General features: G+C 59.0%; 2 protein-coding genes across 2 annotated transcripts; both read left to right on the top strand.

The window, feature by feature from the left end:
* Positions 1–58: 58 nt before the first annotated feature.
* On the top strand, positions 59–7,132 carry VPS51 (VPS51 subunit of GARP complex). Its single transcript, XM_074149640.1, has 10 exons — positions 59–259; positions 982–1,111; positions 1,207–1,353; positions 1,850–2,072; positions 2,803–3,541; positions 3,880–4,098; positions 4,827–5,048; positions 5,501–5,622; positions 6,145–6,232; positions 6,360–7,132. Exons 1-10 carry the CDS (start codon positions 59–61, stop codon positions 6,618–6,620), a joined length of 2,352 nt encoding a protein of 783 aa, XP_074005741.1. The 3' UTR covers positions 6,621–7,132.
* A 2,320-nt stretch (positions 7,133–9,452) lies between these two features.
* Positions 9,453–12,350, top strand: CIMAP1A (ciliary microtubule associated protein 1A). The gene is made up of 6 exons (XM_074149655.1): positions 9,453–9,558; positions 10,191–10,391; positions 10,593–10,691; positions 10,957–11,078; positions 11,298–11,438; positions 12,006–12,350. Exons 1-6 carry the CDS (start codon positions 9,453–9,455, stop codon positions 12,093–12,095), a joined length of 759 nt encoding a protein of 252 aa, XP_074005756.1. The 3' UTR covers positions 12,096–12,350.
* Positions 12,351–22,046: the final 9,696 nt, after the last annotated feature.

Genomic DNA, 22,046 nt, shown 5'->3' with positions numbered 1-22,046 from the left:
GAAGTGACGCTCGGGGGAAGGGCCGGAAGTACCGGACGGGGGCGGAAGTGCCGGCGCGATGGCGGAGGTGGAGGCGGCGGGGAACGGGGCTGGCGGCAGCCCCGAGGCTGGCACCGGCACCGGCACCGGCGGGTGGCGGCGTCCCCACGGGCCGCTCCAGCGGTACTACGGCCCGTCCGCGGCAGAGGCGGCGGAGGCGACCCCGGACCCCGCCGACATCAACGGGCCCCACTTCGACCCGGAAGTTTTCCTCACTAAGGTGACCTTTGACCCCGCAGTGACCTCTGCCTTGCCCTCCCCCTCCCCCAGGTCGTGGTGGAGACCTCGCCGGCAGATACCCCCGCCCGGGCAAGGAGCACCGGGGACCCCTGTGGGACCCCCCAAAGGGATCCTGTGGGCACCCTGGGACCCGGCCAGGGCACTCCATGGGGCCCCCGAGGACCCCCAGTGGCCTGAGGGGGCCCAGAGAGGGGCTCTGTGGGGACCCTAGAGATCTTCCATAGGGACACTGTAGGGTACTGTGTGTGTCCCTATGAGGACAGTATTGGGCCCTCTGGAGCAGTTGGGGAGGCCCTGGGGGCAATTAGCACTCCTTGGGGGGGCAGTTAGGGCTCCTGGGGGGCAGTCCAGGATCCCAGGAGGCCCCGAGGGGCAGAAAGAGGGCCTTGGGGGACATTTGCAGATCCCAGGAGGGACCCAGGGGGGCATTTGGTGGCTTGAGGGGCAGTTAGGGCTCCCCAGGTGGTATTTAGGGCTCTGAGAGGGACAGTTGGCGATCCTGGGGGGCAGTTAGGGTTCAGGGGGCAAATAAGGATCCCAGGAGGGCTGTGCAGGGCAGGTAGGGCCCCAGGGGGGCAGTTGAGGACGCTGGGGGGGGCATTGGAGGCTCCAGAGGGTGAATTGGGGGACTGGAGGGCGTGGTGTGCCCCATGGGGGGGTGGTGGGGTTGGGGACAGTTGTGCCAGTGTTGCCCCCCTGCAGGTGCGCAGCGAGTGCCCCCTGGGGCAGTTGTTGGCCCGTGAGGCTGCGCTGGGGCGGGAGATCCGTGCCCTCGACAGCGACATGCAGACGCTGCTCTACGAGAACTACAACAAGTTCATTTCCGCCACCGGTGAGCACCCAGCGGGGGGGCACCCCGGCGTCTGAGGGGGACTGGGGGGGTCCCGGGCATCCACGGGACCCAGGCGTCCGGTTCCTTCTCCCCAGACACCATCCGAAAGATGAAGGTCGACTTCCGGCGCATGGAGGCAGAGATGGACGATTTGGCTGCCAACATGGCCGCCATCAGCACCTCCAGTGCCCGCGTCAGTGCTGCGCTGCAGGACCGCCACCGCCGCGGCGCCCAGCTTGCCGGTACGGGGAGGGGGCGACTCCAGAGGGCACATCCCCTTGAGAGTGGAGGCGTTCCTGGGGGTTAGATCTTGGGGCTTGGGGGGCAGATCTGGGGGGTTGGGGGGCAGATTTTGGGGCTGTGGGCACCCTGTGGGGCAGATCTTGTTGGCAGAGGTAGATTGAAGGGGGGTTGGAAGGGAGATGGTGGGGAGGAGGGGCAAGGGGCAGATCTAGGGGGGTGGCGAGACCCCAAGGGGGTAGATCTGGTGGTTAGGGGGCAGATAGCAGGGTACTAGGAGATCCTGGGGGGCAGATCTAAGGTGATGGGGGCATACAACAAGGGGGAGGACTGAGGGGCAGATCTGGGGGGTGGGCAGATCCCAGAGGGGGCAGATCCAGGAGGTTGGGGTCAGATAACAGAGGGATGGGGGGGCTGAGGGGCAGATCTGGGAGGGGGCGGACCCCGGAGCGGGCAGATTGAGCTCCTGCCCCGTCCCTAACTGCCCCATCCCCCCAGGGGTGCAGGCGCTGCTGCGGAAGCTGCAGTCCCTGGTGGAGGTGCCAGGGCGGCTGCGGCGCTGGGCAGCACCCGGGGGGGAGCCTGCGCGGGCCCTGCGCTGCCATGCCCGTGCCCGCGCCGTGCTCCGTCACTACCGCCACCTGCCCTCCTTCCGTGCCATCGAGGATGAGAGCCACGCCATCATGGCCGACCTGGCCCAGCGCCTCCGCGCACGCCTCCGGTGCGTTCACTCTGGAGCCTGCTGACGGCAGCTCTGGGAAATGGGGACTTGGGGGACATTCACTCTGGAGCCTACTGATGACAGCTCTGGGAAACAGCCGGCGCTGGGGTGGGTTCACTCAGGAGACTAATGATAGCTGTTCCCATAAACAGCCTTCTTGGGGAGATGATGGTAGTTGTGGTACGTTAACTCTGAAACCTGCTGATAACAGCTACAGGAGACAGCGTGTCAGGGGTGTTAAATCTGGAGCCTAATGATAACAGCCCCCAAGAAGCATCCTGGGGAGCGCGGCGCTTACTCTGGAGCACGTTGGTAGCAATCCCAGGAACCATCATCCCTTGTGCAGGACATCCCCAGAGGAAAGGGGACAGTTCTGAGCACTGCTGAGAGCTTTTAAAAGGCTACGGTATATAGGGTTTCTCATGTTTTTATGGTAAAGGGATAATTCTGGAACCTACTGAGGAGTTTTAGTGATATTTCATCATTATTGTGACTCTGGAACTTGCTGATAGTCTTTAGCCAGTTTTTAATTACTATAACCATTGTGAACTTTGGAGCATGCTGATGCTATTAAGTATTTTCTCCCTCCTTTGTTTTTTGAATAACTCCTGTTTACTCTGAAGCCTACTGATGACTTTTATTGCTTATCCCTTGTTTTCTTCCTGTGCCACTGTTAACCCTGGAACCTCCCGCCGTCCCCGAGTAACCCCCTCATTTCCCCCCCTCCTAGGGATGAGACCTTGGACCCAAAGGAGCTCACCGAGTGCGTGGAAATGCTGCTGCAGCTGGAAGAGCCGCCCGAGGAGCTGTGCCAGGAGTTCCTCAGCCACGCCGGCGCCCGCCTGGAGGCCGAGCTGGCAGCACTGGAGGCCGAGCTGCCTGTGGCCGACCCCTCCACCGCCACCACACCGCCCCCTGCCTCTGACATCCTTGACTTCGTCGACCGTGGCAGCTCGGCCTTCGTGGGCAACCTGTGCCTCCTCGCCGCCTCCTACCGCAGCCTCTTCGAGGGGCGCCCGGGGGCTGGGGATGGCCGCCTGGAAGCCTTTGCCGCCGCCCTCACCGCCCGCTACTTCCAGCTGCTGGAGCGGCGGCTGGGGCTGGAGCGGGGCCTGGGGGACACCTCACTGCTGGTGCGGGCACTCGACCGCTTCCACCGCCGCCTGCGTGCCCTCCTGGAGCTGCTGCCAGCCGCTGGGGCCGAGGCAGGCGCCGCGCTGGTGGCCCGGGCGGCGCGCGAGCGGGTGGACCGCTACCTGCGGGCGTTGCAGACCTTCTTCCTGGGGTGCCTGGGTGACGTGCGCCAGGCCCTGGCCGCCCCCCGGCCCCCCGGCAAGGAGGGGCCCGGCCTGCCTGACCTGCTAGCCACCCTTGCCTCCTCCGTCCTGGGCCAGCTCAAGGCCGTCCTGGCCTACGTGCAGCTCTTCACCGCCAAGGATGTCGCCTTCGCCAGCCTGCCATACTTCAAGGTGGGCTGTGGGGCGGCGTGGAGGGGCGTGGGGCAGTGGCAGGGGTCACTGGGGCAATCTGGAGCAGGCACAGGGAAGTTTGGGGGCTGCACAAGACAGACTTGGAGGGTCATGGGCAATGTGGAGGTTGCAGAAGGCAGTTTGGGAGTCCCTGGGGCAATCTGGGGTTGGCACAGGGAAGTTTGGGGGGCTGCACAAGGCAGACTTTGGGGGGTTATGAGCAATTTGGAGGTAGCAGAAGGCAGTTTGGGGGGTCCCTGGGGCAGTCTGGAGATTGCATGGGATAGTTTCTGGGTTTCCGGTGCCCTCAGGTGGTAACCCCCCGATTTTGGTGGCAGGGAGAGTTCTGCGTGGAGGCGGTGCGTGAAGGGCTGGTGGTGGCCTTTGTGCGCTGGCTCTGTCGCACCGCCCGGGGCTTCGCTGACGGCCCAGCAGAGCGGGGGGCCCCTGCGGCGCCCCCAGCCCTGCTGCTGCTCCTCGCCCGCCTCTGCCTTGACTATGAGGCCACCACCATCAGCTACATCCTCACCCTCACCGACGAGCAGTTTCCCCCCCAGGTGAGCCCCCAAAGCTGCCCCACTTGGCCGCAAAATGGCCCTAAGAGGACCCTGGATGTCCCCAAATGGCTCTGCATCCCTCTGTGTCCCAGCATCAGTTCAGGACACAGTGGTGGGTGCCATAGAGACATGGGCATCTTCCTTCTGTCTGTGTCCCCAAAACATCCCCCAGTGGACCCAAAATGCTCTGTTTGTCCCCAAGGGGACCTCAAATGGCCCCACATTTCCCTGTGGACCCATGTCCACCCAGGATGTTGTGGTGGGGACAACGGTATGTGTGGAGGTGTGGGGATCTTCCTCCTGCCTGTGTGCCCCCAGATGCCCCTGAGGGACCCCAAAATGTCCCCAGGTCCCTCCCTGTGCCCTGCTGTGGCCCCAGGATATGATCCTGTGGATGTCAGAAGGGTCCCTACCTGTGCCAGTGTCTCCCAAGTGTCCCCAAGGGTATCTCCGCATGTCCCCAAGGGGCTTCTGCACGTCCCTAAGTCCCCCCAGATACCGCAAGGATGCTGCTGCTGCAGCTGGGGTGGCCCGAAGAGCATCCCACATGTCCCCTGATGTCCCTGTACCCCCAGGACATCAAATGATGCAGGCATCCCCTCATGTCGCCATGTCCCTTGTGTCCCCAGGCCACAGGGCCAGCGGTGATGGTGGGGACAGCACTGTGTATGGTGTGGGGGGTTGTTCCTACCTGTCTCCACATCTTTCTGTGTCCCTTGTGCCCCCAGGACACAGGCCCGGCGGTGACACCGGGGCCAGCACTGTGCGCAGAGGCGCGGGGGGCGGCGCAGCGGCTGCTGGACCACTACGTGCAGGTGCAGGGCGCTGCCGTGGCCCAGATGCTTCGGAAGAGCGTGGAGACGCGGGACTGGCTGGGCACCGTCGAGCCCCGCAACGTTCGAGCCGTCATGAAGCGCGTGGTTGAGGACATCACCGCCATCGACGTCCAGGTCGGGGCAACAGCAGGGGCCCAGAGGGGCTGGGGAGGGGCTGAAGTCCTCCAGAGGATCCCAGATGTCCCAGAGGGTCCCTGGAAAGCGCCTGAGGTCCTTGAAGGGTCCAGAAGGAATCCCTGAGGTCCCCATGAGGTCCTTGAGGGCTTAAGAGGTCCCCAGAGGGTCCCTATGGGGGTCTCTAAAGTCTCCTGCAGGGTCCCAGATGTCCCAGAGGGTTCCTGGGAGAGTTGGGAGTCCCAGAGGGTCCGGGCGGGGGGAGGTCTGAAGTCCCTGAAGGGTCAACGGGATGCCCGAGGTCCCCACATGGTCCTCGAGGATCTTGGGGGTCCCAGTCGGGTTTGGGAGGGTCCCAGAGGATTTGAGGGATCCTGGGTGGTTTTGGGGGGGTCCCAGGGGGTATTTTGGGTGGATTCTGGGATAACAGCGCTGAGGGTGCGGTGCCACAGGTGGGGCAGCTCTTTGAGGAGGGAGTGCGGCGGGCACAGAGCAGCGACTCCAGCCGGCGTGCCTTCTCTGTCTACAGCAGCTCCCGTGCCCCGGGGCGCTATGCCCCCAGCTACACCCCCAGGTCAGACCGTAACCCTCCCAGCCACCCCTGGGCCTTCCCTGGCCACCCCCAGGGGCTGCCCTGTCACTCCCGTGCTCCCTGTGTCACCCCTGCGGTCACCATTACATCTTCCCTGTGACCCTCCTCCTGTCCCCAATCTGTCCCAATATCCCCCCACCATCTCCACATCCCTTGGCTGTCCCCATGTCCCTAAACTGTCCCAACATTCCCTGATGATCCCCGTATGTCCCAGCTGTCCCCTTGTTCCCCGTGACTGTTCCAGCATCCCCCAACAATCCCCATGTGCTCTGTGTCCCACAATTGTCTTGTCTCTCTGTGACCTGTGCCCATCCCCATGCTCATGTTCCCCTGTCTTTGTGTCCCCAAACGGTCCCAACGTTCCCTGGCCGTCCCTGCATCCTCTGACCCTCTGTGTCCCCGTGTCTCCTGACAGTCCCTGTGTCCCTATCTTCCCATCCCCTGGCTCTCTCAAATACCTGGCTGTCTCTGTGTCCCTGACTGTCCTGGTGTCACCATCCCCAGTGCCCCCATGGACACCCACCTGCTCAGCAACATCCAGAAGCTCTTCTCTGAGCGCATTGATATCTTCAGCCCTGTTGAGTTCAATAAGGTGAGGCCACGGGGACATCACCGTGTCCCCAAATGTCTGCAAGATCCCCCTGGTCCTTGTGTCCCCACGGTCCCTGAACTGCCCACCTTCCTGGCTGTCACGTGTCCCCGCTGTCCCCATGACCCAGGTGTCGGTGCTGACGGGGATCATCAAGATCAGCCTGAAGACGCTGCTGGAGTGCGTGCGGCTGCGGACGCTGGGGCGCTTCGGGCTGCAGCAGGTGCAGGTGGATGGGCACTACCTGCAGCTCTACCTCTGGCGCTTCGCCGCCGACGAGCGCGTGGTGCAGGGGCTGCTGGACGAGGTGGCCGCCAGCGCCGCCCACCGCTGCCTCGACCCCGTCCCCATGGAGCACAGTGTCGTCGAGCTCATCTGCGAGCGCGGGTAGGACCTGGGGACAAGGGGGGACACGGGCTGATGTGCGGGACGTGGCAGCACGTAGCAGAGGGACATGGGACATCTGTGTCACCGTGGGGCACAGCCCAGTGGGGACATCTCCAAGAGGGGGACATGTCCTGTTCGATATCTGGGGACAGAGCCGTACCCTCTGAGCCCCCACACAGACCTGGGGACTCTCCATGTGTCCTTCCCCACATGGCAACACACAAGGACGTCCCGTGTCCCCACACACGGCAACATGCAGGGACACCCCCTGTCCCCACACCCACTCAGGGTCACACCATGTTGTCACACCCCCCCTCAGCTCTGGTAACACCCCACATTGTCCCCGACCCCAGTGACCCCCTGAGCATGTGCTGACACCCCATGTTGTCCCCATGGCCCCAGTGACACACCACGTCATTCTTCCCCCCCTCGGTGGCATCCTCTCACGCCTGGGAACACCCTGGGCACTGCCCCTTTGTCACAGTCAGGGACCATAAATAAAATATGTGAGCTGTGCCCTGTGTCCTGTGCCTGGGGTGGGGACGGGACAGAACAGGGACAGTGGGTCCCGGGGCGGGCAGTGGGGTGTGCAGGGATGAAGGAGGGTCACCTGGACGCCTGGGTCCCTTGGCCACCTGTGTCCCCATGGGGCAGTGGGGAGGGGGGCACAAGCACCCTTCCTCTCCCCCCCGCCAAACCCTTGCACAAGCACGCTGTGTGCAGGGTCTTACACAAGCAGGGGGGCTGCTCCCCGCACCACCCTCCCCTGGCTGTGGGGCCTGGGCATTGTGGCTGGGCAGCACAGGGGGTCCCAGGGCTGAGGGGGGACAGGGGTGGGGGCCGTGCCCCAGCTGTGCCATGGGAAAGGGCTGTGCTGCAGATGCAGCCCCTGAGCACTGCCCCCCAGAAGAAGGGATTCCCCAGCTCCAGGCTGGGATAGAGGGTCCCCAGGGGTCAGGGGCGGCACCATAGGGGGTTGTGCCCTGAATGAAGTCCCCAAGTGGTCCCATGCAGGGGCGAGAGTCGGGATGGGACGGAAACGCACGGACAGCAATGAGAGAGAACACACAAGGTCCCAAATCATAAAAGTCGGGGACCAAACCCTTAGTGGGCGCTGAACAAAGTGCGGGGTGATGCCTGGGGTCATTAACTCGAGGCACGGAGTCCTGGGGACACTTACACTCTGGGGTCAGTGCTTGCACAAAACGGACACAACCAGAAGAACAAACATCTCATCACTGTCCCAGAACGACTCTGGAAAAGTCACTTCACCTGCCTCTGGGGCATCCAAGTTGAAGCGCCTGGCCACCAGGAACTCCCCAAAACAACATGGGAGATGGACAGACGGATGCTCCTTCTGGGCCAGATCAGGAGCACTGAGGGGTCTTGCAGACGCAGGGTCCCTCGAACGGAGAAGCCGGAGCGAGGGAAGTGAGAGCTCTGCTCTCCCGTCTCCCCCCAGCATTGCGACCGTGACACAGACCTCAGGAGAGCCTCACAAGACGCAAAGCACAAGCCGAGAACTCGGCGTTATCGCCTCCAGCTCAGGTCGGGGATCTCCCATTGCCGGCGACTGCAGCTACAGCTGCTTCACACGTCGATTCACTCCGCAGAAAGGCCAGTTTGGGGTTGTTTGTTAAACAAAGTGGGAAACGGGAGGGTTGAGCCTGGCCGACAGCTAAAGCCCCACCAGCCACTTGCTCCCTCCTTTCCCTCGCAGCAGGATGGGGGGGGAACAAGAAGGGCAAAAGCAAGGAGGACATGAGGGTCGAGATAAAGACAGTTTAATAAGTGCAGGGGGAAAAAAAAGTAGGAAAACAAGAAATGTGACAGCAGCTGCTGACCCCCTCTCACCAGCAGAGCGATGCCCAGGTGTCCTCAGGCAACAGCTGCCATGGAAAGACCCCCTACCCCAAAGGGCACTAAAGTGCTAAAGATGGCACCACGGCGCTAAAGATGGCACCACGCCGGCTGTGATGGCACGAACGGCCCGTGCCTCAGCCAGGCTCAGGGCAGGAACCCCCTGTGCCCGCTCCCGACCCTCACCCCTGCGAGACACCCATGAAAAACAGGGCATTTGACTTACTGGGAGAAATCTGAGAACGCTCCCGGTCTGCGGCTGGCATCCAGCTTCTCCTGCATCTCCTGGAAAGTACAGGCAGGACCCTCTGCCCGTTTCTTCTGCACCCTAGGGAAAGGCCTCTGGCTCTTATTTGCACAGACAAGCTCCCAAAATTGGCACCACAGTGGTGTTCCTAAACCTCCCCAACGGCAAACGCTGCTCACAAACACCAGCCCCACTGGCCCTCCCCAGGGAAAAGCACACAGAGCTGAAGGGAGAGCTGGAAAAGGAGACACCAAATACAAGTTCCAGGTGTTCAAACGTCCGTTCCCATTGTTGTGTGACCCCCAACAGCACCGGGACACGCGGTGCCCAGAGAGAACACAAAACTCCCCTCACTTTTCCCCTCCTTGCACGTTTCTGCCGTGCAGAGCTGATGAAGCTGGACGTGCCCGGCCCCACCAGCCGTGTGACCAACAGCTCGTGTGACGTCACCAGCAGCTGTGTGACGTCATAGTGCGTCTCCGTGGTGAGTCAAGGCTCTACCCAGGGTCACCAGACAGCCGGCACCAGATCCTCCGCTACCTTCTCCCTGCTGCCCTCGCCGCTCTGCGACTACGACCTGCAGCACCCACTGATCCTCGCACCAGCCCCATGGCCACGGCTGAGCAAGGTGAAGCCTCGCTGCTCCTCCCGGGGGGCTCCGCGCCGCCAGTGGGGAAGCCCCTCGGCAGCTCTTCCACTCTTGCCCTAGGCTTTGGAGGCACCAATGACATGGATGGACCCTGGGTGGGCACCTGGAGACCCCACCGCCCACGTGGTCCCGTCCTGGCCCAATTCACCAGCCCAGGACCCAAGTATGCTGTCCTCGGGACAACAGGTAACAGCACCGGCGCGAGGGGGACGGCACGGCCACCACCTCCAGGGGACACCGGCCACAGCATGGCCACCACCTCCAGGGGACACCGGCCACAGCTCCCTTCCCCTGGGCTCTGAGCCTCCCTGCCCAACACCTTTGCCAGGAACTTGTTGCTTCCACCGCAGCCTCCTCTTTCCCCTCTTCTGCTCCTCCCTCTCCTGCTTATCCTCCTCCTCTTTCCTATTCCATCTTCTTCTACTCCTCCCATACTTCTCCTTCTCCTCCTCTTCTTCATCTATTTCTTCTTCTACTCCTCTCCCACTTCTCCTCCTCCTCTCCTACTTCCTCTCCTCCAGCAAAGCAAATTCCAGAACCAATCTTTGCTTTTGCACCAATTTAGCAATTCAGCAACCGTTTAGGGGGTTAATCCTCCTTAACAGCAGCGTTTGGCTGATATTGGGGTTAATGGCGCCCGCATCATTGCTGTTGCTGGAAGCAATCGCCCCGTGGGACTGGCCCCTGCTCTCATTCCTGGAGGAAAAAGTCACAGGGGCAGGGAATTTCTGGGGTCGGCAGCTCCCACTGCTCCAGCTGGGAACTGGCTCTCAAAGGCCCCTGCGGGCAGGGGTCCTCTCACAGCCTTCTCTCCCCAGGGCACCTGGCCCACAACCCCACGAAAACCAAGGCCCCCGCCTACAGCATCCCCCTGGCCAAACTGCCCCCGGCCACCAGCTGCTCTCCGGGTCCCCGCTACTTCGTGCCTCCCGAGATCACCAGGAACGGGAAGTACGTTTCTCCCGCCCAGCACATCCGCGGGCTCCCCAGGATAAAGACGGAGATCACCCCTGGGCCCAGTGAGTATTTCTCCAGCACCTCTGCCCGGCACCACCCCGTGCTTCTGCCCCTGCCACCGGGCTGCGGAGCCCTCGGCCGGCGCCCTGCCTGGGCTCCAGAGAGAGGGCCAACAGGGCTGAGCGCCTCCTCCTGAGCCGGCCTCTTGGGCTGGAGGGGAAGCCCCGGCTTCACCGCTCTTCTCCGCTTCTCCCCTGCCCCAGGCGACTACGCCACCGAGAAGGCCAACAGGCAGGTCTTCAAGCGCCCGCCGGAGCAGCCCATGGCTTTCCGGCACAAGGAGGCCCAAAGCCAGACGCCAGGTGAGGAGCTGGGGGGACGTGCCCGCACTCCCAGCCGCCTCTCCCCGCCAAAACATCTGCCGGGCAGCTTCGCCCAGACCCTGGGGACAGCCGGCACAGCGGGACACCACCCTCTCCCCACAAGCTGCTTTCCGGCCCCGAGCACCCGCTTCTCACAGCCCCCACCCCAGGACCAAGCTCAGGCTGGGAGCTGCCGACGCCGGCAAGGGACACCCCTCCTGCCCCGCTCCCCGCGGCGCTCACACCTCTGACCCTTCCCCTCCAGGTCCGGGCACCTACACCCTGCCCAGGCTGGTGGGGCCCAACACCACCTACACCACCGCCAGCCCCTGCTACTCCATGGTGGGCAAGGGGAAGCGCGGCGGCTTCGCCGAGGACCTCGCCAGGGTGAGCTGCTCTCCTCCCCTCTCTCCCGGCCCCCGCTGAAGCAGCAGAGCCCCACAGGCCACGGCTCCCCCGGCTCTCTGCTGGTGACCCAAGCAGCTGCCCTTGCTGCCATCGCTCCCTGCCTCTCCCACCGCTTCTCTGCCCAGCCGGCCCGCCCGGGCACCCGGCACGGGTCAACACTTGCCCTTTGGTCCCACAACCCGCCCCCCTCTCTTACAGACGCCCGGGCCGGCCGCCTTCCCCAAGGTGGAAGTGGATGTCTACAAGACAAAGTCCCCCACCTACACCATGGCCAGCAAAGCGGGAGTGGGAGGCGACCGCACGGTGAAGCCGGGGCCAGCGGACTACCGTGTGGGGAGGGTAAGGCAGCCCCCCGCCCGACCCCCCCTCTAGAGCTCCACCACCACCAGCCCCATCGCCTCTCCCCCTCCCCACGGGGCTCCCCAGACCCCCCGGCCGCTCTCCGCAGGGACGGGCCGCAGGACAGCGGCCCCATCCCCGTCCTTGCCCACGGCCGGGCACAGGGAGCCCAAGGAACACGTCTGTGCCCTTCCCCGGCTCCGCTGTTCCCTGCTGACGGGCGCTCACACACCACACGCTCTTCAGGAGGACACCCCACCGCAGAGGGGACGAGCAGACCCCAGAGCGGCCCTTGCTCATGCCCTGGCGACCAGCTGGGAGGGCAGGGGGCTTCCAGCAAAGCCCGGCGGGAGCCAGAGGGGCTGCGGACCTGCAGCCAGACACAGCCCTGGCCTGGCCCTGCCCGCCGGCCTGGGCATCTCGCCCCCTTTGGTGGCAAACACAAGAGCTTGCCTTTGCGCGGCCGCCTAGAAACCCTGGAGGGATGTGTCCCACCCAGGGCAGGTCTTCCGGAGAGCCAGGCACCACGCTCACCTCCTGAGGGCTTGTTCTCTCTTCCCCTTCCAGGTGACGCTGATCAAGCCCGAGGCCCCCGCTTCCACCTTCGGGCTCCGGCATTCCCTCTACACGGCTCCTCTGATCCTGCCTCCCGTCTGACCAGCCCAGACCCCACTCACCGCCTCCCGCTGCTCCCGCGGGGGAAAACCCTACGGATTTGGTTCTGCTTCCCCAAGACCTGCTGTTCCCATGCCCTCAGCAGCTCTCTCCTTGGACCAAGTCTTCCCCTTCTGACCCTGTCCTTCATCTTTGCTGCCGGCACATGTTAGATATTTGGTGTTTCAGCTGTGTTCTCTGTTCTGTTTACTCAAGTGTTGATTGTTAGTTAAGAAAAATAAAATTTAGTCTCTACATAAGGCATGGGTGTAAAGGAGCCCTGTGCTCCCCATTCCCTCCTGCGCTCCCCATTCCCTCCTGCTCTCCCCTCACACACAGCCCTTTAGAATCACAGAATTGTCTGGGTTGGAAGGGACCTTTAAGAGCATCCAGTCCAACCATCAACCTAGAAACCCTGGAGGGATGTGTCCCACCCAGGGCAGGTCTTCCGGAGAGCCAGGCACCACGCTCACCTCCTGAGGGCTTGTTCTCTCTTCCCCTTCCAGGTGACGCTGATCAAGCCCGAGGCCCCCGCTTCCACCTTCGGGCTCCGGCATTCCCTCTCTATATTCCCTCTCTATAACTCTATGTCTCTAAGCACTATGTCGACCCAACTCTTAGATCCCTCCAGGCATGGTGCCTTAACCACTGCCCTGGGCAGCCCATTCCCACGTGCAATAACCCTTTCCATGTCAAAATTGTTCCTACTATCCAATCTGAATCTCCCCTGGGGCAACTTGAGGCTATTTCCTCTTGTCCCATCGCCTGTTCCTTGGGAGAAGAGACCAACCCCCCCCGGCTACATCCTCCTTTCAGGGAGTCGCAGAGAGCGAGAAAGTCTCCCCTCAGCCTGTACCTTATTTTTTCCCACCTATTAGTTCCACCACTTTTAGTGCAGCAGGAAGACCAAGTGCTTCTCCAATGACCTGTGGCAATTTCCCTCTCCCTGTTAAGTAAGAGGCCTCAGAAGAGGCTCCCCACCATCCATCCTTGGTTCAGGAGCACCCCATGAGCTCAGATGCTGCTGACAAACCACCACAGGGGTTTTGCACCTCCAGTTTTTCAATGTCTTGCTAATTGAGTTGGCTCCATGCTCTCATTAGCTCATAACAGAAGGCACATGAGCTCGTCACTCACCATTAGCAACCGAGTGGTTTTTGGCCAGCTTCTCGTCAGATGGGATCAGACGGTTATTGTTTGCGTCTCCCCGTGTAGGTAACAAGGAGCTTTCAGCTGCAGCTCCGCCGTTCCCCCTGCGCCCCCACTGTCAGCACGACCTGCCATCCCCGCGCCCTCCGCAGGCACCTTTTCCAGCCTTCGGTGCCCTTTGTGAGGGCTGGTGTCGTTGAAATTAGGTAATAAACTCACTAAACTGGAAAAACCCAACCAGGTTGGTTTGGGAATGATGAGGGTGGCACTGACCATCTGGGGCACAGAGGTCTATGGCAACCCCACGGCTCATTGTCTCCTGTGGAGTTAGGGATTGAGGATTAGCTGGCCTGCGATGGCTCTGCTTTTAAGGATATGTAGTGGCTATTAAAAATGGTTCCACTTCTGCTCTTTGGCCCCTGCGTGGAGTCCTGTGGTGGCCACCATGGCATGGGCATATGGGCAAGAGCGTGTGGCTCAGGTGTGAGGTGGGGAGACGACGACAGAGACACCTTTGCTGGGTCACCTTCCCATAGCGCGGGCTGTGCTCAAGATCACACATCAGCTTGTTCCAGAAAAAGGAAATTGTCCTTCCCTCAGCCCTCGCTGGGTTTGTGAGTTCATGTGGACTCAGTGTACCTGGCAGGAGAGCATGAAGCTGAAGAGGGGTGGTGGGGCAGCACTGAGCAAGATGAAGAGGAGCCATTTCCTCAGGCGCTGAGGAGGGACACTGTCCCTTCTGGTACTTCCCTCTCGGTCCCACCTGCAAAGGAGCAGCCGAGAGCTCTGGGGTGATCTGCGATGGTGCTGTCTGCCCAGTCTTCCCCTGGGAATCACTGGGCATCCAGTTTGCTTTCAGGTTTTTGCTGTAGTCAGTGCCGAAATAGCCCTTTCCCTCCAGGTGAGTCCATGTGTGCCTCCTGGGGATGCTCAGGGCACCACAACTGCGGTCCAAAGCGAGCTGGCCGTTCAGCTGTGGATCCATTGCTACCACAACTTCTGCATTTATTGGGAAAAACAGGCAACACTCGGAAGAAGTCGCTTTGGTTGAGGATGTGATTTCCTCAGGTTGTTCAGGGTTAAGAGGCTGACCTGTGTCTGTGTGTGTGTGTCGGTGTGTGCTGGAGGTGAGTCGGTGATAGAACAACACTGCTGTTTAGACTTTGTCAAAACAGACAGCATCTTGTCCTAAAGGTAAGAAGGAGGATAAAAAGGCCTTTATTTATAAAAACAGACAACAGAAATAACTTTAAAACATCACCTGAATTTTATTTAGAACTTGGATGTTGCCTCTAAAGAAGTAAGGTCTGGAGCAGACTGGCAGGTGACGGGGTGTGTTGCTCAGCACACAGAGTTTGCACAAACGGCTGCCAGCATCCTGACTTTCTCCATTCTTTGTGTTTGTTGTTTTCCCAGAGGCTTTGGCTATGAGTGACTGGAGGTCATGGAGCAGCGTGGCCAGCAGCTGGGTCACACATTTTGTCAGCTGAAGCCTCTGTCCGAACACGTTTCTGAAACAGAAAGCGGGAGCAGTGAACCCATCACGCCAAGGCACACGTCGCAGAGAGACACCGGACTTACGGACACTTGAACTCTGTCCTGAGCCCGTGGCCTCGGGCAGAACCCGCCTGAGGACAGGGGCTCAGTGGCACCCGCGGGTGCTCATGGGGCCAGGACGCCTCGTGAGCTCCTGTGCCAACGTGGACAAAGAGCAAGCGTGTCACGAGCGCCTGAGTCCCTCTCGCTGTTACCTGGAGGTTCTCTTTCATCTTGGCTCTGTTCCTAAAAGCACACCTGCCTGGAGCAGGTGCTTCCCCCGCGGGGGGAGTTAGATCTCCATTAGCTCCAGCCACCCAGAAAAATTACTGTGTTCGTTGCAGAGACTGTCTGTTGTTCAACCACCTCCCCAAGCGCTGGGCAGCTTGTGCCGCTGTGCAGTCCCGCCTGAGGCCAGGGCATCCCCACGTTAAAGTATTCGGGTGCTCTTTGTCCAGAATCTGCACAGTTATAGATATTTTATGGTAATAATAAAAGGAGCGAATTACCAGCAGATTGACAAGGGCCTTTCTGTGCTCAGGAGGAAGCTCATCAATACGTTCCTTTAGTGCGGTCAAAGCAGCTCTGGTCAAATCATCGAGGTTGTATCGAGCCATTGGTCCTGAGTACAGCTGCTCGGCAGAGCCCTCCAGAAGCGTCTGGAGAAAGCTGGGGACAATCTCGTGCGCAGAGCTGGCTCCTGCAGCGTGAGAGACAGAGTGGAGTGTCACCAACAGACCTCTCGCTCGCTCAGATCCAGCCCCTGCTACCCTCAGCCCCGCTCCATCCCAATAACGACACACAGACCACACCCTGGTTCTGCTGAGCGCGTCCTCAGCTTTGCAGGGATTTTCTTAAAGCTTTCAGAGAAATGGGTTGTCACTGCAGGAGCTGCTCCGTGGCACAGGTCCCTCGGTGGAATCCCACCATTCATGAGTAGCTTCTGTCTGCCAGGTCCTCAGCCTCCTCTCCTCTCCTCTCCTCTCCTCTCCTCTCCTCTCCTCTCCTCTCCTCTCCTCTCCTCTCCTCTCCTCTCCTCTCCTCTCCTCTCCTCTCCTCTCCTCTCCTCTCCTCTCCTCTCCTCTCCTCTCCTCTCCTCTCCTCTCCTCAGCTTCATCTCAGGCTCTGTGGGATTTTTTTTCTCTTTTCCAGGCACCTTTTTCTTCCTTTCATTATTCCCTGTTTTCTACCAAAAGCGATTCAACTCCCTTCTCTGAATACAGTCATCTATTCATCACCCAGGTTGTCTGTAATACCCAGTAATTACATTTTTTTTCTCCTGTCTCTGGAATTGTCAGCATTTTGGATGAAGGCAAACTGAAAATGTTTCTACTCTCAATCTCTTCAAGTCCAAATCTTGTCGCCTTCTGATGTTGCTACCGACACAACTGCCTACAAAGGCTGATTTTGAATTTACACTTAACGTGCTGTTCTCCCAAGACCCTGCTAGGTTTTCCAGGGCTACTCATGCACTCAGATCTCCTTTCCACGCTCTCCTCCTATAAACCGTCTTGCTTCAATAACTGAGCCTTGATTTTTTTAAAAAAATAATAATAATCATCATCAGTCTGCAAAGTTCCATCTGCAGAGAGCCTATGGCATCAGATGAGCCCGACTGTGAGTGTCCGAGTGACAAATATCTCAGAGACCTGACAGAGGCTGCTGCGATCCCTGTTTTCTGGGAGGACAGGAACCCAAATCTCCCTGTCACCGCCAGAAGCCTCTGGTGGGAACGAAGGGGCACCGTTCCTGCCCGCAGGGACCCACCGTGCTTTCTCCGCAAAGTTTAAACAAGGCATCAAGGAGCCTTCCAGTTGCTTCCTGGAGCAGTTTCCACCCGGTGTTCAATGGGGCCGTGGGCAGTTTGCACACTCTGTGCAGAAGTTTAACGAGTTCGAGGTTATGAAAAAAAAAATATTTAAATCCCATTTTTATAACTGGCAAAACTTACCGCTGGCGCTGCAGAGCGTGGCGGCGAGGAGCAGAGCGGCGGTGGGGCTCATGGCCGCGGGCTGCGCGAGGCGAGGGGTCGGCGGGTGCCCGGCCCCGGCAGAGGAACGTGCAGCAGGTCCTGCAGCTGCGCGGGAACTGGGCCGGGACGTGCTTGTTCGTGAAGGGGACGGATGACAAATGGGGGTGACCTCGGGGCTGCCCTCGCTGTACAGAGCGCGATGCTCCGGTGGCCAGAGCCAGCACTGACATTGCCCCCCGGGCCGGGGGGTCTGGAGCCCAGAGACCGCCCCGTCCCCGTGAGGTGCGGAGCTGCAAGATCCGTGGCCAAGGAACTGCCTCCCGCCCTGTGATCCGAGGCCTTTCACGCTCATCGACTCCGGGCTCCTGACGGGGTTTCGTGCAGAGCTGCTGCCACTTCTCTTGCGTAATTATTACTCCATTGTTTCCCTGCTTCCCTTCTGTAATCCCAGTTCTGAGGGGAATAACATTTCTTTATAAGCCTCATGATCTGTGGCTCAGAAATACATGTATATATAAATGTATAAAAGACTAGGCTGACGCATGGATAAAAATAACCACGCGTTAAGGAAGAACATCTTTAATAGCTGCTTCTCTAGAGCTTCTCAGCCGCTCTTGGCCAAGCGTGCAGCGTTGGAGGCACCTACTGAAATTACCCCGGCGGGAGGCAGGCAGCGATGGCAGCGTCTCTCGCTGTTCTACTCCGTCCCCTCGGGACCTGGGCTGAGCAGGTCTTCTGGGATCTCCCTCTTGGATTTGTCTGCGGAGCCTTGAATAAATCCATATCTCAGTTTGCTCTTTTGTCATTACCCCTGATTTTTAGCAGAGGGTTTCAAGGTCCATCAAGTAAAATGTGATGAAGCTGGGAGGGGGAGGGGGGCTGGAAGATAACAGGTCGCCCACTTCCCTCTTAAAATGTTAAGTGTTTGTGGAGGGTGTGCAGGGCCTCAGGGGATTATTGGAGGATATAGTTTATTTTTAGATGGGTGTGAAGAACTACATAAACTGAGAATGCCTGGTGACCTTCATATAGGACTGTAAAAATATATTATTTTAATATTTTTATAATCTGAAGTTGATTGTCTAGGTGACTACAGTACTGAAATATGAAATTATAACATAAAACTCCTTCCTGAAAACGTTCTCAGTTTTTCGTGCCACTTTGGGGACAGGTTGGCAGGAAAGGACTTCAAGTTGTGAACTGGCTTAGAGCGGGTGCCGTAACGAGGTCCTCGCACTCATTCTGCGGGTGGGTGTTCCCTCTCCTGGGACTCGGTGGAGGCTGCTCCCCAGAGAGGACCCGGCCAGGGAGGAGAAGCAGGATCGGAGACGGGGCTCCCCTGGGCTGCAGCGAGTGCCCACCCAGGGGCGGGCGCAGTGAGGCTGCCCCAGGAGCTGCGATGGAAGCGCCGCGGGGCCGTGGGAGCTGGGGAGCCGCAGCAGCTGCAGGAGGCAGTGAGTTGGGGACCCACCTGCAGCTTGGACAAACGTGATGGGCTGCTGCTGACCTGGAGCTCAGGCGTGAAGCGCTGGAGACTCCTTCACCCTCTTTGCTGGGACGTTTAACTGGAAGAGGTGTTTTGTGCTCTTCCCCTTGGCGCTGGGGTCTGCTCAGGGTTATTTTCCCAGTTCAAATTAGGAGACCAGGGGCTTCTCTCTTTTGTGCCCGGACGTGTCCATATGGCAGTCAGACATTCCCTGGGAACAGAAAAGCTTCTGCAATAGTTTTTGAGGGTGTCCAGAGACAGGCGTGAGCGGGGTGCTGCCTGGGGCAGGCTGAGTACTCTGCGCTGGGTAACACCCCACAGCTCCTCTGCAGCTCCAGGGGAAGCCACGCGCTCCTCGAGAAGTTTTTAGTTGTTGTACACGCAGAATTTCTTGGTAGAGAATTCCAGAGAACAGGAAAGGGGGGTTATTTTCCTGTTTGCTTAGAAAACGGATGCTGTTTAGCGAGGAGCAAGCTGTGATGCTGAGCAAGCCGGGCCTGGCAGCCCCCCGGGGGTGCGCAGGGCAGGGCTGCAGGAGAGATGCAGGAACCGCCCCGGGGATCCCAGCAGCCGCCTGGAGTCAGTGCTCGTCCTCATCCCTCATGCCTTAAGAGAAAGAAGCCTTTGACTGTCGAAGGAATAGACACAGTCTCGGGAGTCACCTTGTGCCTGTGGCTTCGGCCCCCTCACAGCGTCACTGCCGGAGGGGCTGCAGGGACCCCGTGCTGCGCAGCCCCCCCCCCCGCCCCCAGCCCCACTCCTGCTCTTGTGTCACGAGGGGCTCTGCCCACCCGAAAGCAAAAAGCCAGAGGAGCATTGCGGGGTTCCCGGGCCGCGGGCTGAGTCCATGCTTTGTGCCGGGGCAGTTTCCAAGCTGCGAGTTGAAGGAACACAATTTGCAAAGCTGGAGGGAGGTTTCACCACCAGCTGCCCTGGCAGGGGCTCGTCCTGATTGAACCATCCCTGGAGCTGATCCCACTGGCTTGGAACGCGGGTGCCCTTGAAAATGAGGCATTTTTTTCATGTTCTTCTGGTTTTAAACAAAGAATGTATATAATTCTATTCTAAAAGAGTGTGAATTTCAGATTTGCCTCAATTAGTGACACGCAGCTTAAGAAGGTCTGTGATGGATGGGAGGGGAGTATGTCCTTTCACGGCACGCGCATCCTATTATCTCCATGCTGGAACTATGACCCCAAGTACCCTGTTCCCGTTGCAGGGACACATCAGTGCGGTGGGATGGTGGCACCGCGCTCAGCCCTCGTGGGTTTTGTGCTTTGAGTATGTCCTTAATCTGAGCAGAGGCAATTCTCGGGGCACAGAGAGCTCCGAGGGAATCTCCTCCCTCGGAGACACTCCAAGGCAGCCTGGCAGTGGTCCCAGGCAAGTGGTCCCAGGTGGCCCTGGCTGAGCAGCCCTTCCCACCCCACCAGCCCGTGACTCGGTAAATTATTCCTCTGCCCTCTGTGAGCGCTGAGTTCCCCTCTTACTGAGAGGTTCAGTGCTCTCAAAAGGGGAGGCTGCAAAAAATCAGCTGTCCTATTCCCTATTACCCTCCCAAAAAGAAAAGAAAACTTCCCCCTAAAAGATGTGTTTGGATGAAAATAAGCTTCTAGAATCCTTGAAAAGACCCTCGATGACCCCGGAGGCAGGAAACAGTATTTGGAAATATGTATCCCTGGCACAGGCTGCTAATCTGGATTTTCAGTGTAAGCTACTTAATGTCATTTGGGGATTTGTCTAAAAGTGTTTGTTTTTCTTGTTTTTCCCCTGCGGGCAATATTGTCAGCAATCGGGTCACTAGAATCCATTTTAATTAAAAATAATATTTTCAGGCTAATTCCTGAACAACCGGAAGGTAAATTCTGGGTCCAAAGTGTATCAAAGAGACCCCTGTGTACTTTGGAGCGCGCCCCGTGGCGCCGGCTCAGGGGCAGGTGGCTCTGCCTGCGTGCACAGAGGCGACAGACCGGGCAGCGTGAGGGGGCAGGTGTGAAAAGGGCAGGGTTTAGCATTTTTTATGGTACAGTCTTCCCCCTCACCCTGCTCCTGCGCAATTTCCACACGTTCCGTGATTCCAGAGCCATCTACCCATCTGGGATGGGGAAGCACTCCTGCACGTACCCCTCCTTCTCCCCACCCCGGGGAGTATTTCTGGCAGCGTTGCCCTTGTGATTCTCACTTTATAGCCAACACTACACTAAACTTAATTTGGGGGTATTTACTTTTATTTGTTATTCTGTTTCCAGGCGCAGGCACCTTCCCCTCTCTTGCCACCGCCCTGCCTGCCGCTCTCTGGTCTCCCGCAGGCTGCATCACCCCCCGGCAGGGCTGCGCCTGCAGAGCCCCACGGGAGCTGTGGGTCTGGGGCTGCATCTAGAATCACAGAATGCTATGGGGTTGGAAGGGACCTCTAGAGATCATCTAGTCCAACCCCCTGCCAGAGCAGGTCCCCCAGGGTCCCGTCCAGGGGGCATTTGAATGTCTCCAGAGAAGGAGACTCCACCACCTCTCTGGGCAGCCTCTTCCAGGGCTCTGCCACCCTCAAAGTGAAGAAGTTCCTCCTCATGTTGAGATGGAACTTCCCATGTTCCAGTTTGTGCCCATTTCCTCTTGTCCTGTCACTGGGCACCACTGGAAAAAGACTGGCCCCATCCTCCTGACACCCACCCTTTCAGTATTTATAGGCGTTGATCAGATCCCCCCTCAGGCTTCTCTTCTCCAGACTAAACAGACTCAAGTCCCTCAGCCTTTCCTCATCAGAGAGATGCTCCAGGCCCCTCATCATCTCCGTAGCCCTAGAAGGTGACTCCACATCCTTTCAGGAGCTTAACCTTCCTCCAGGACATAATCAAAGACCTCAAACCACCTCATCAGTGGGCACTTTGGGCTAAAGGCGCACAAAAAAAGGCTTAATAAACACAGTCTTCTGAAAGCAAGAAGCAGCAGAATCTGGCTTGACCTGCCCCGGGGGGATTGTTCGCTTGTTTGCTGTTCCAGGAGTCAGTGCTTTGTGCAGCACAAACACGTGCCCTAAGCACAGGCAGCCACCGGCAGCCAAAGGGAGCAGCAGGTGGAGAAAGCTCCTGGTGCTTGGGAATGGGAAGTCACACATAGAAATTAGGGAAGGTGATTTCACCAGGGCAGAGATTGTTCCTACTGTCATTTCAATGTGGGGGCGGGGAGAGATGATGGACCAGGCTATTCCCCTTGGACACACCATTCCCTTGGACAGGGTCATGTCTCCCAGGAAGGAGGACAAGAAAGGCATTAGCCATGAAAAACAGTGGCTGCGCTTCACCGGCAGAACAGGCACACACGCTAGATGGACTTGAGCTCAAAGGATGAAGGACGCTCAGGTGTTTAATGCAGGAAAGGGAACACCAGAGTAAGGCATCAGTGCAAATGTGCAGGGGCCACGGGAACTGAACCTGGGTAAGACCTTGGCTGGGATGCCAAGCTCTCACAGGTGCTTAAAAGTGACTTTTAATAGTTCTGTTCGCTTGAAACTAGCTTTTCTTGCTAGATTTTCAGCACCTCTGAACCCAAAGAGGATTGGGATCCCACCTGAGAACAAACCTGGAGGAAATCAGTGATCCTGAGGATGTGCCGAGGGGCCCTGCTTCATCTGGTCCTGATTGTGTACCACTGATGAGACCTGGTAAAAAAAGTCCCTGTCTTTGTAAAAATTAAGAGAAGTACTTGAAATGAAGAGTGAAAATATCTTTCTTGACATCTTGATGTTGTAGTTCCCTAGGATTTCTACTTGTGGGTTTTTTGTCTGTGTTTTTAAATACCAGTGCTGGGGTTG

Source organism: Numenius arquata, chromosome 6 (assembly GCF_964106895.1).
Source record: "Numenius arquata chromosome 6, bNumArq3.hap1.1, whole genome shotgun sequence".
Classification (NCBI taxonomy): Eukaryota; Metazoa; Chordata; class Aves; order Charadriiformes; family Scolopacidae; genus Numenius; species Numenius arquata.
Note: the sequence above shows the minus strand (reverse complement) of the source record. Positions and strands in the feature narration are given on the sequence as shown.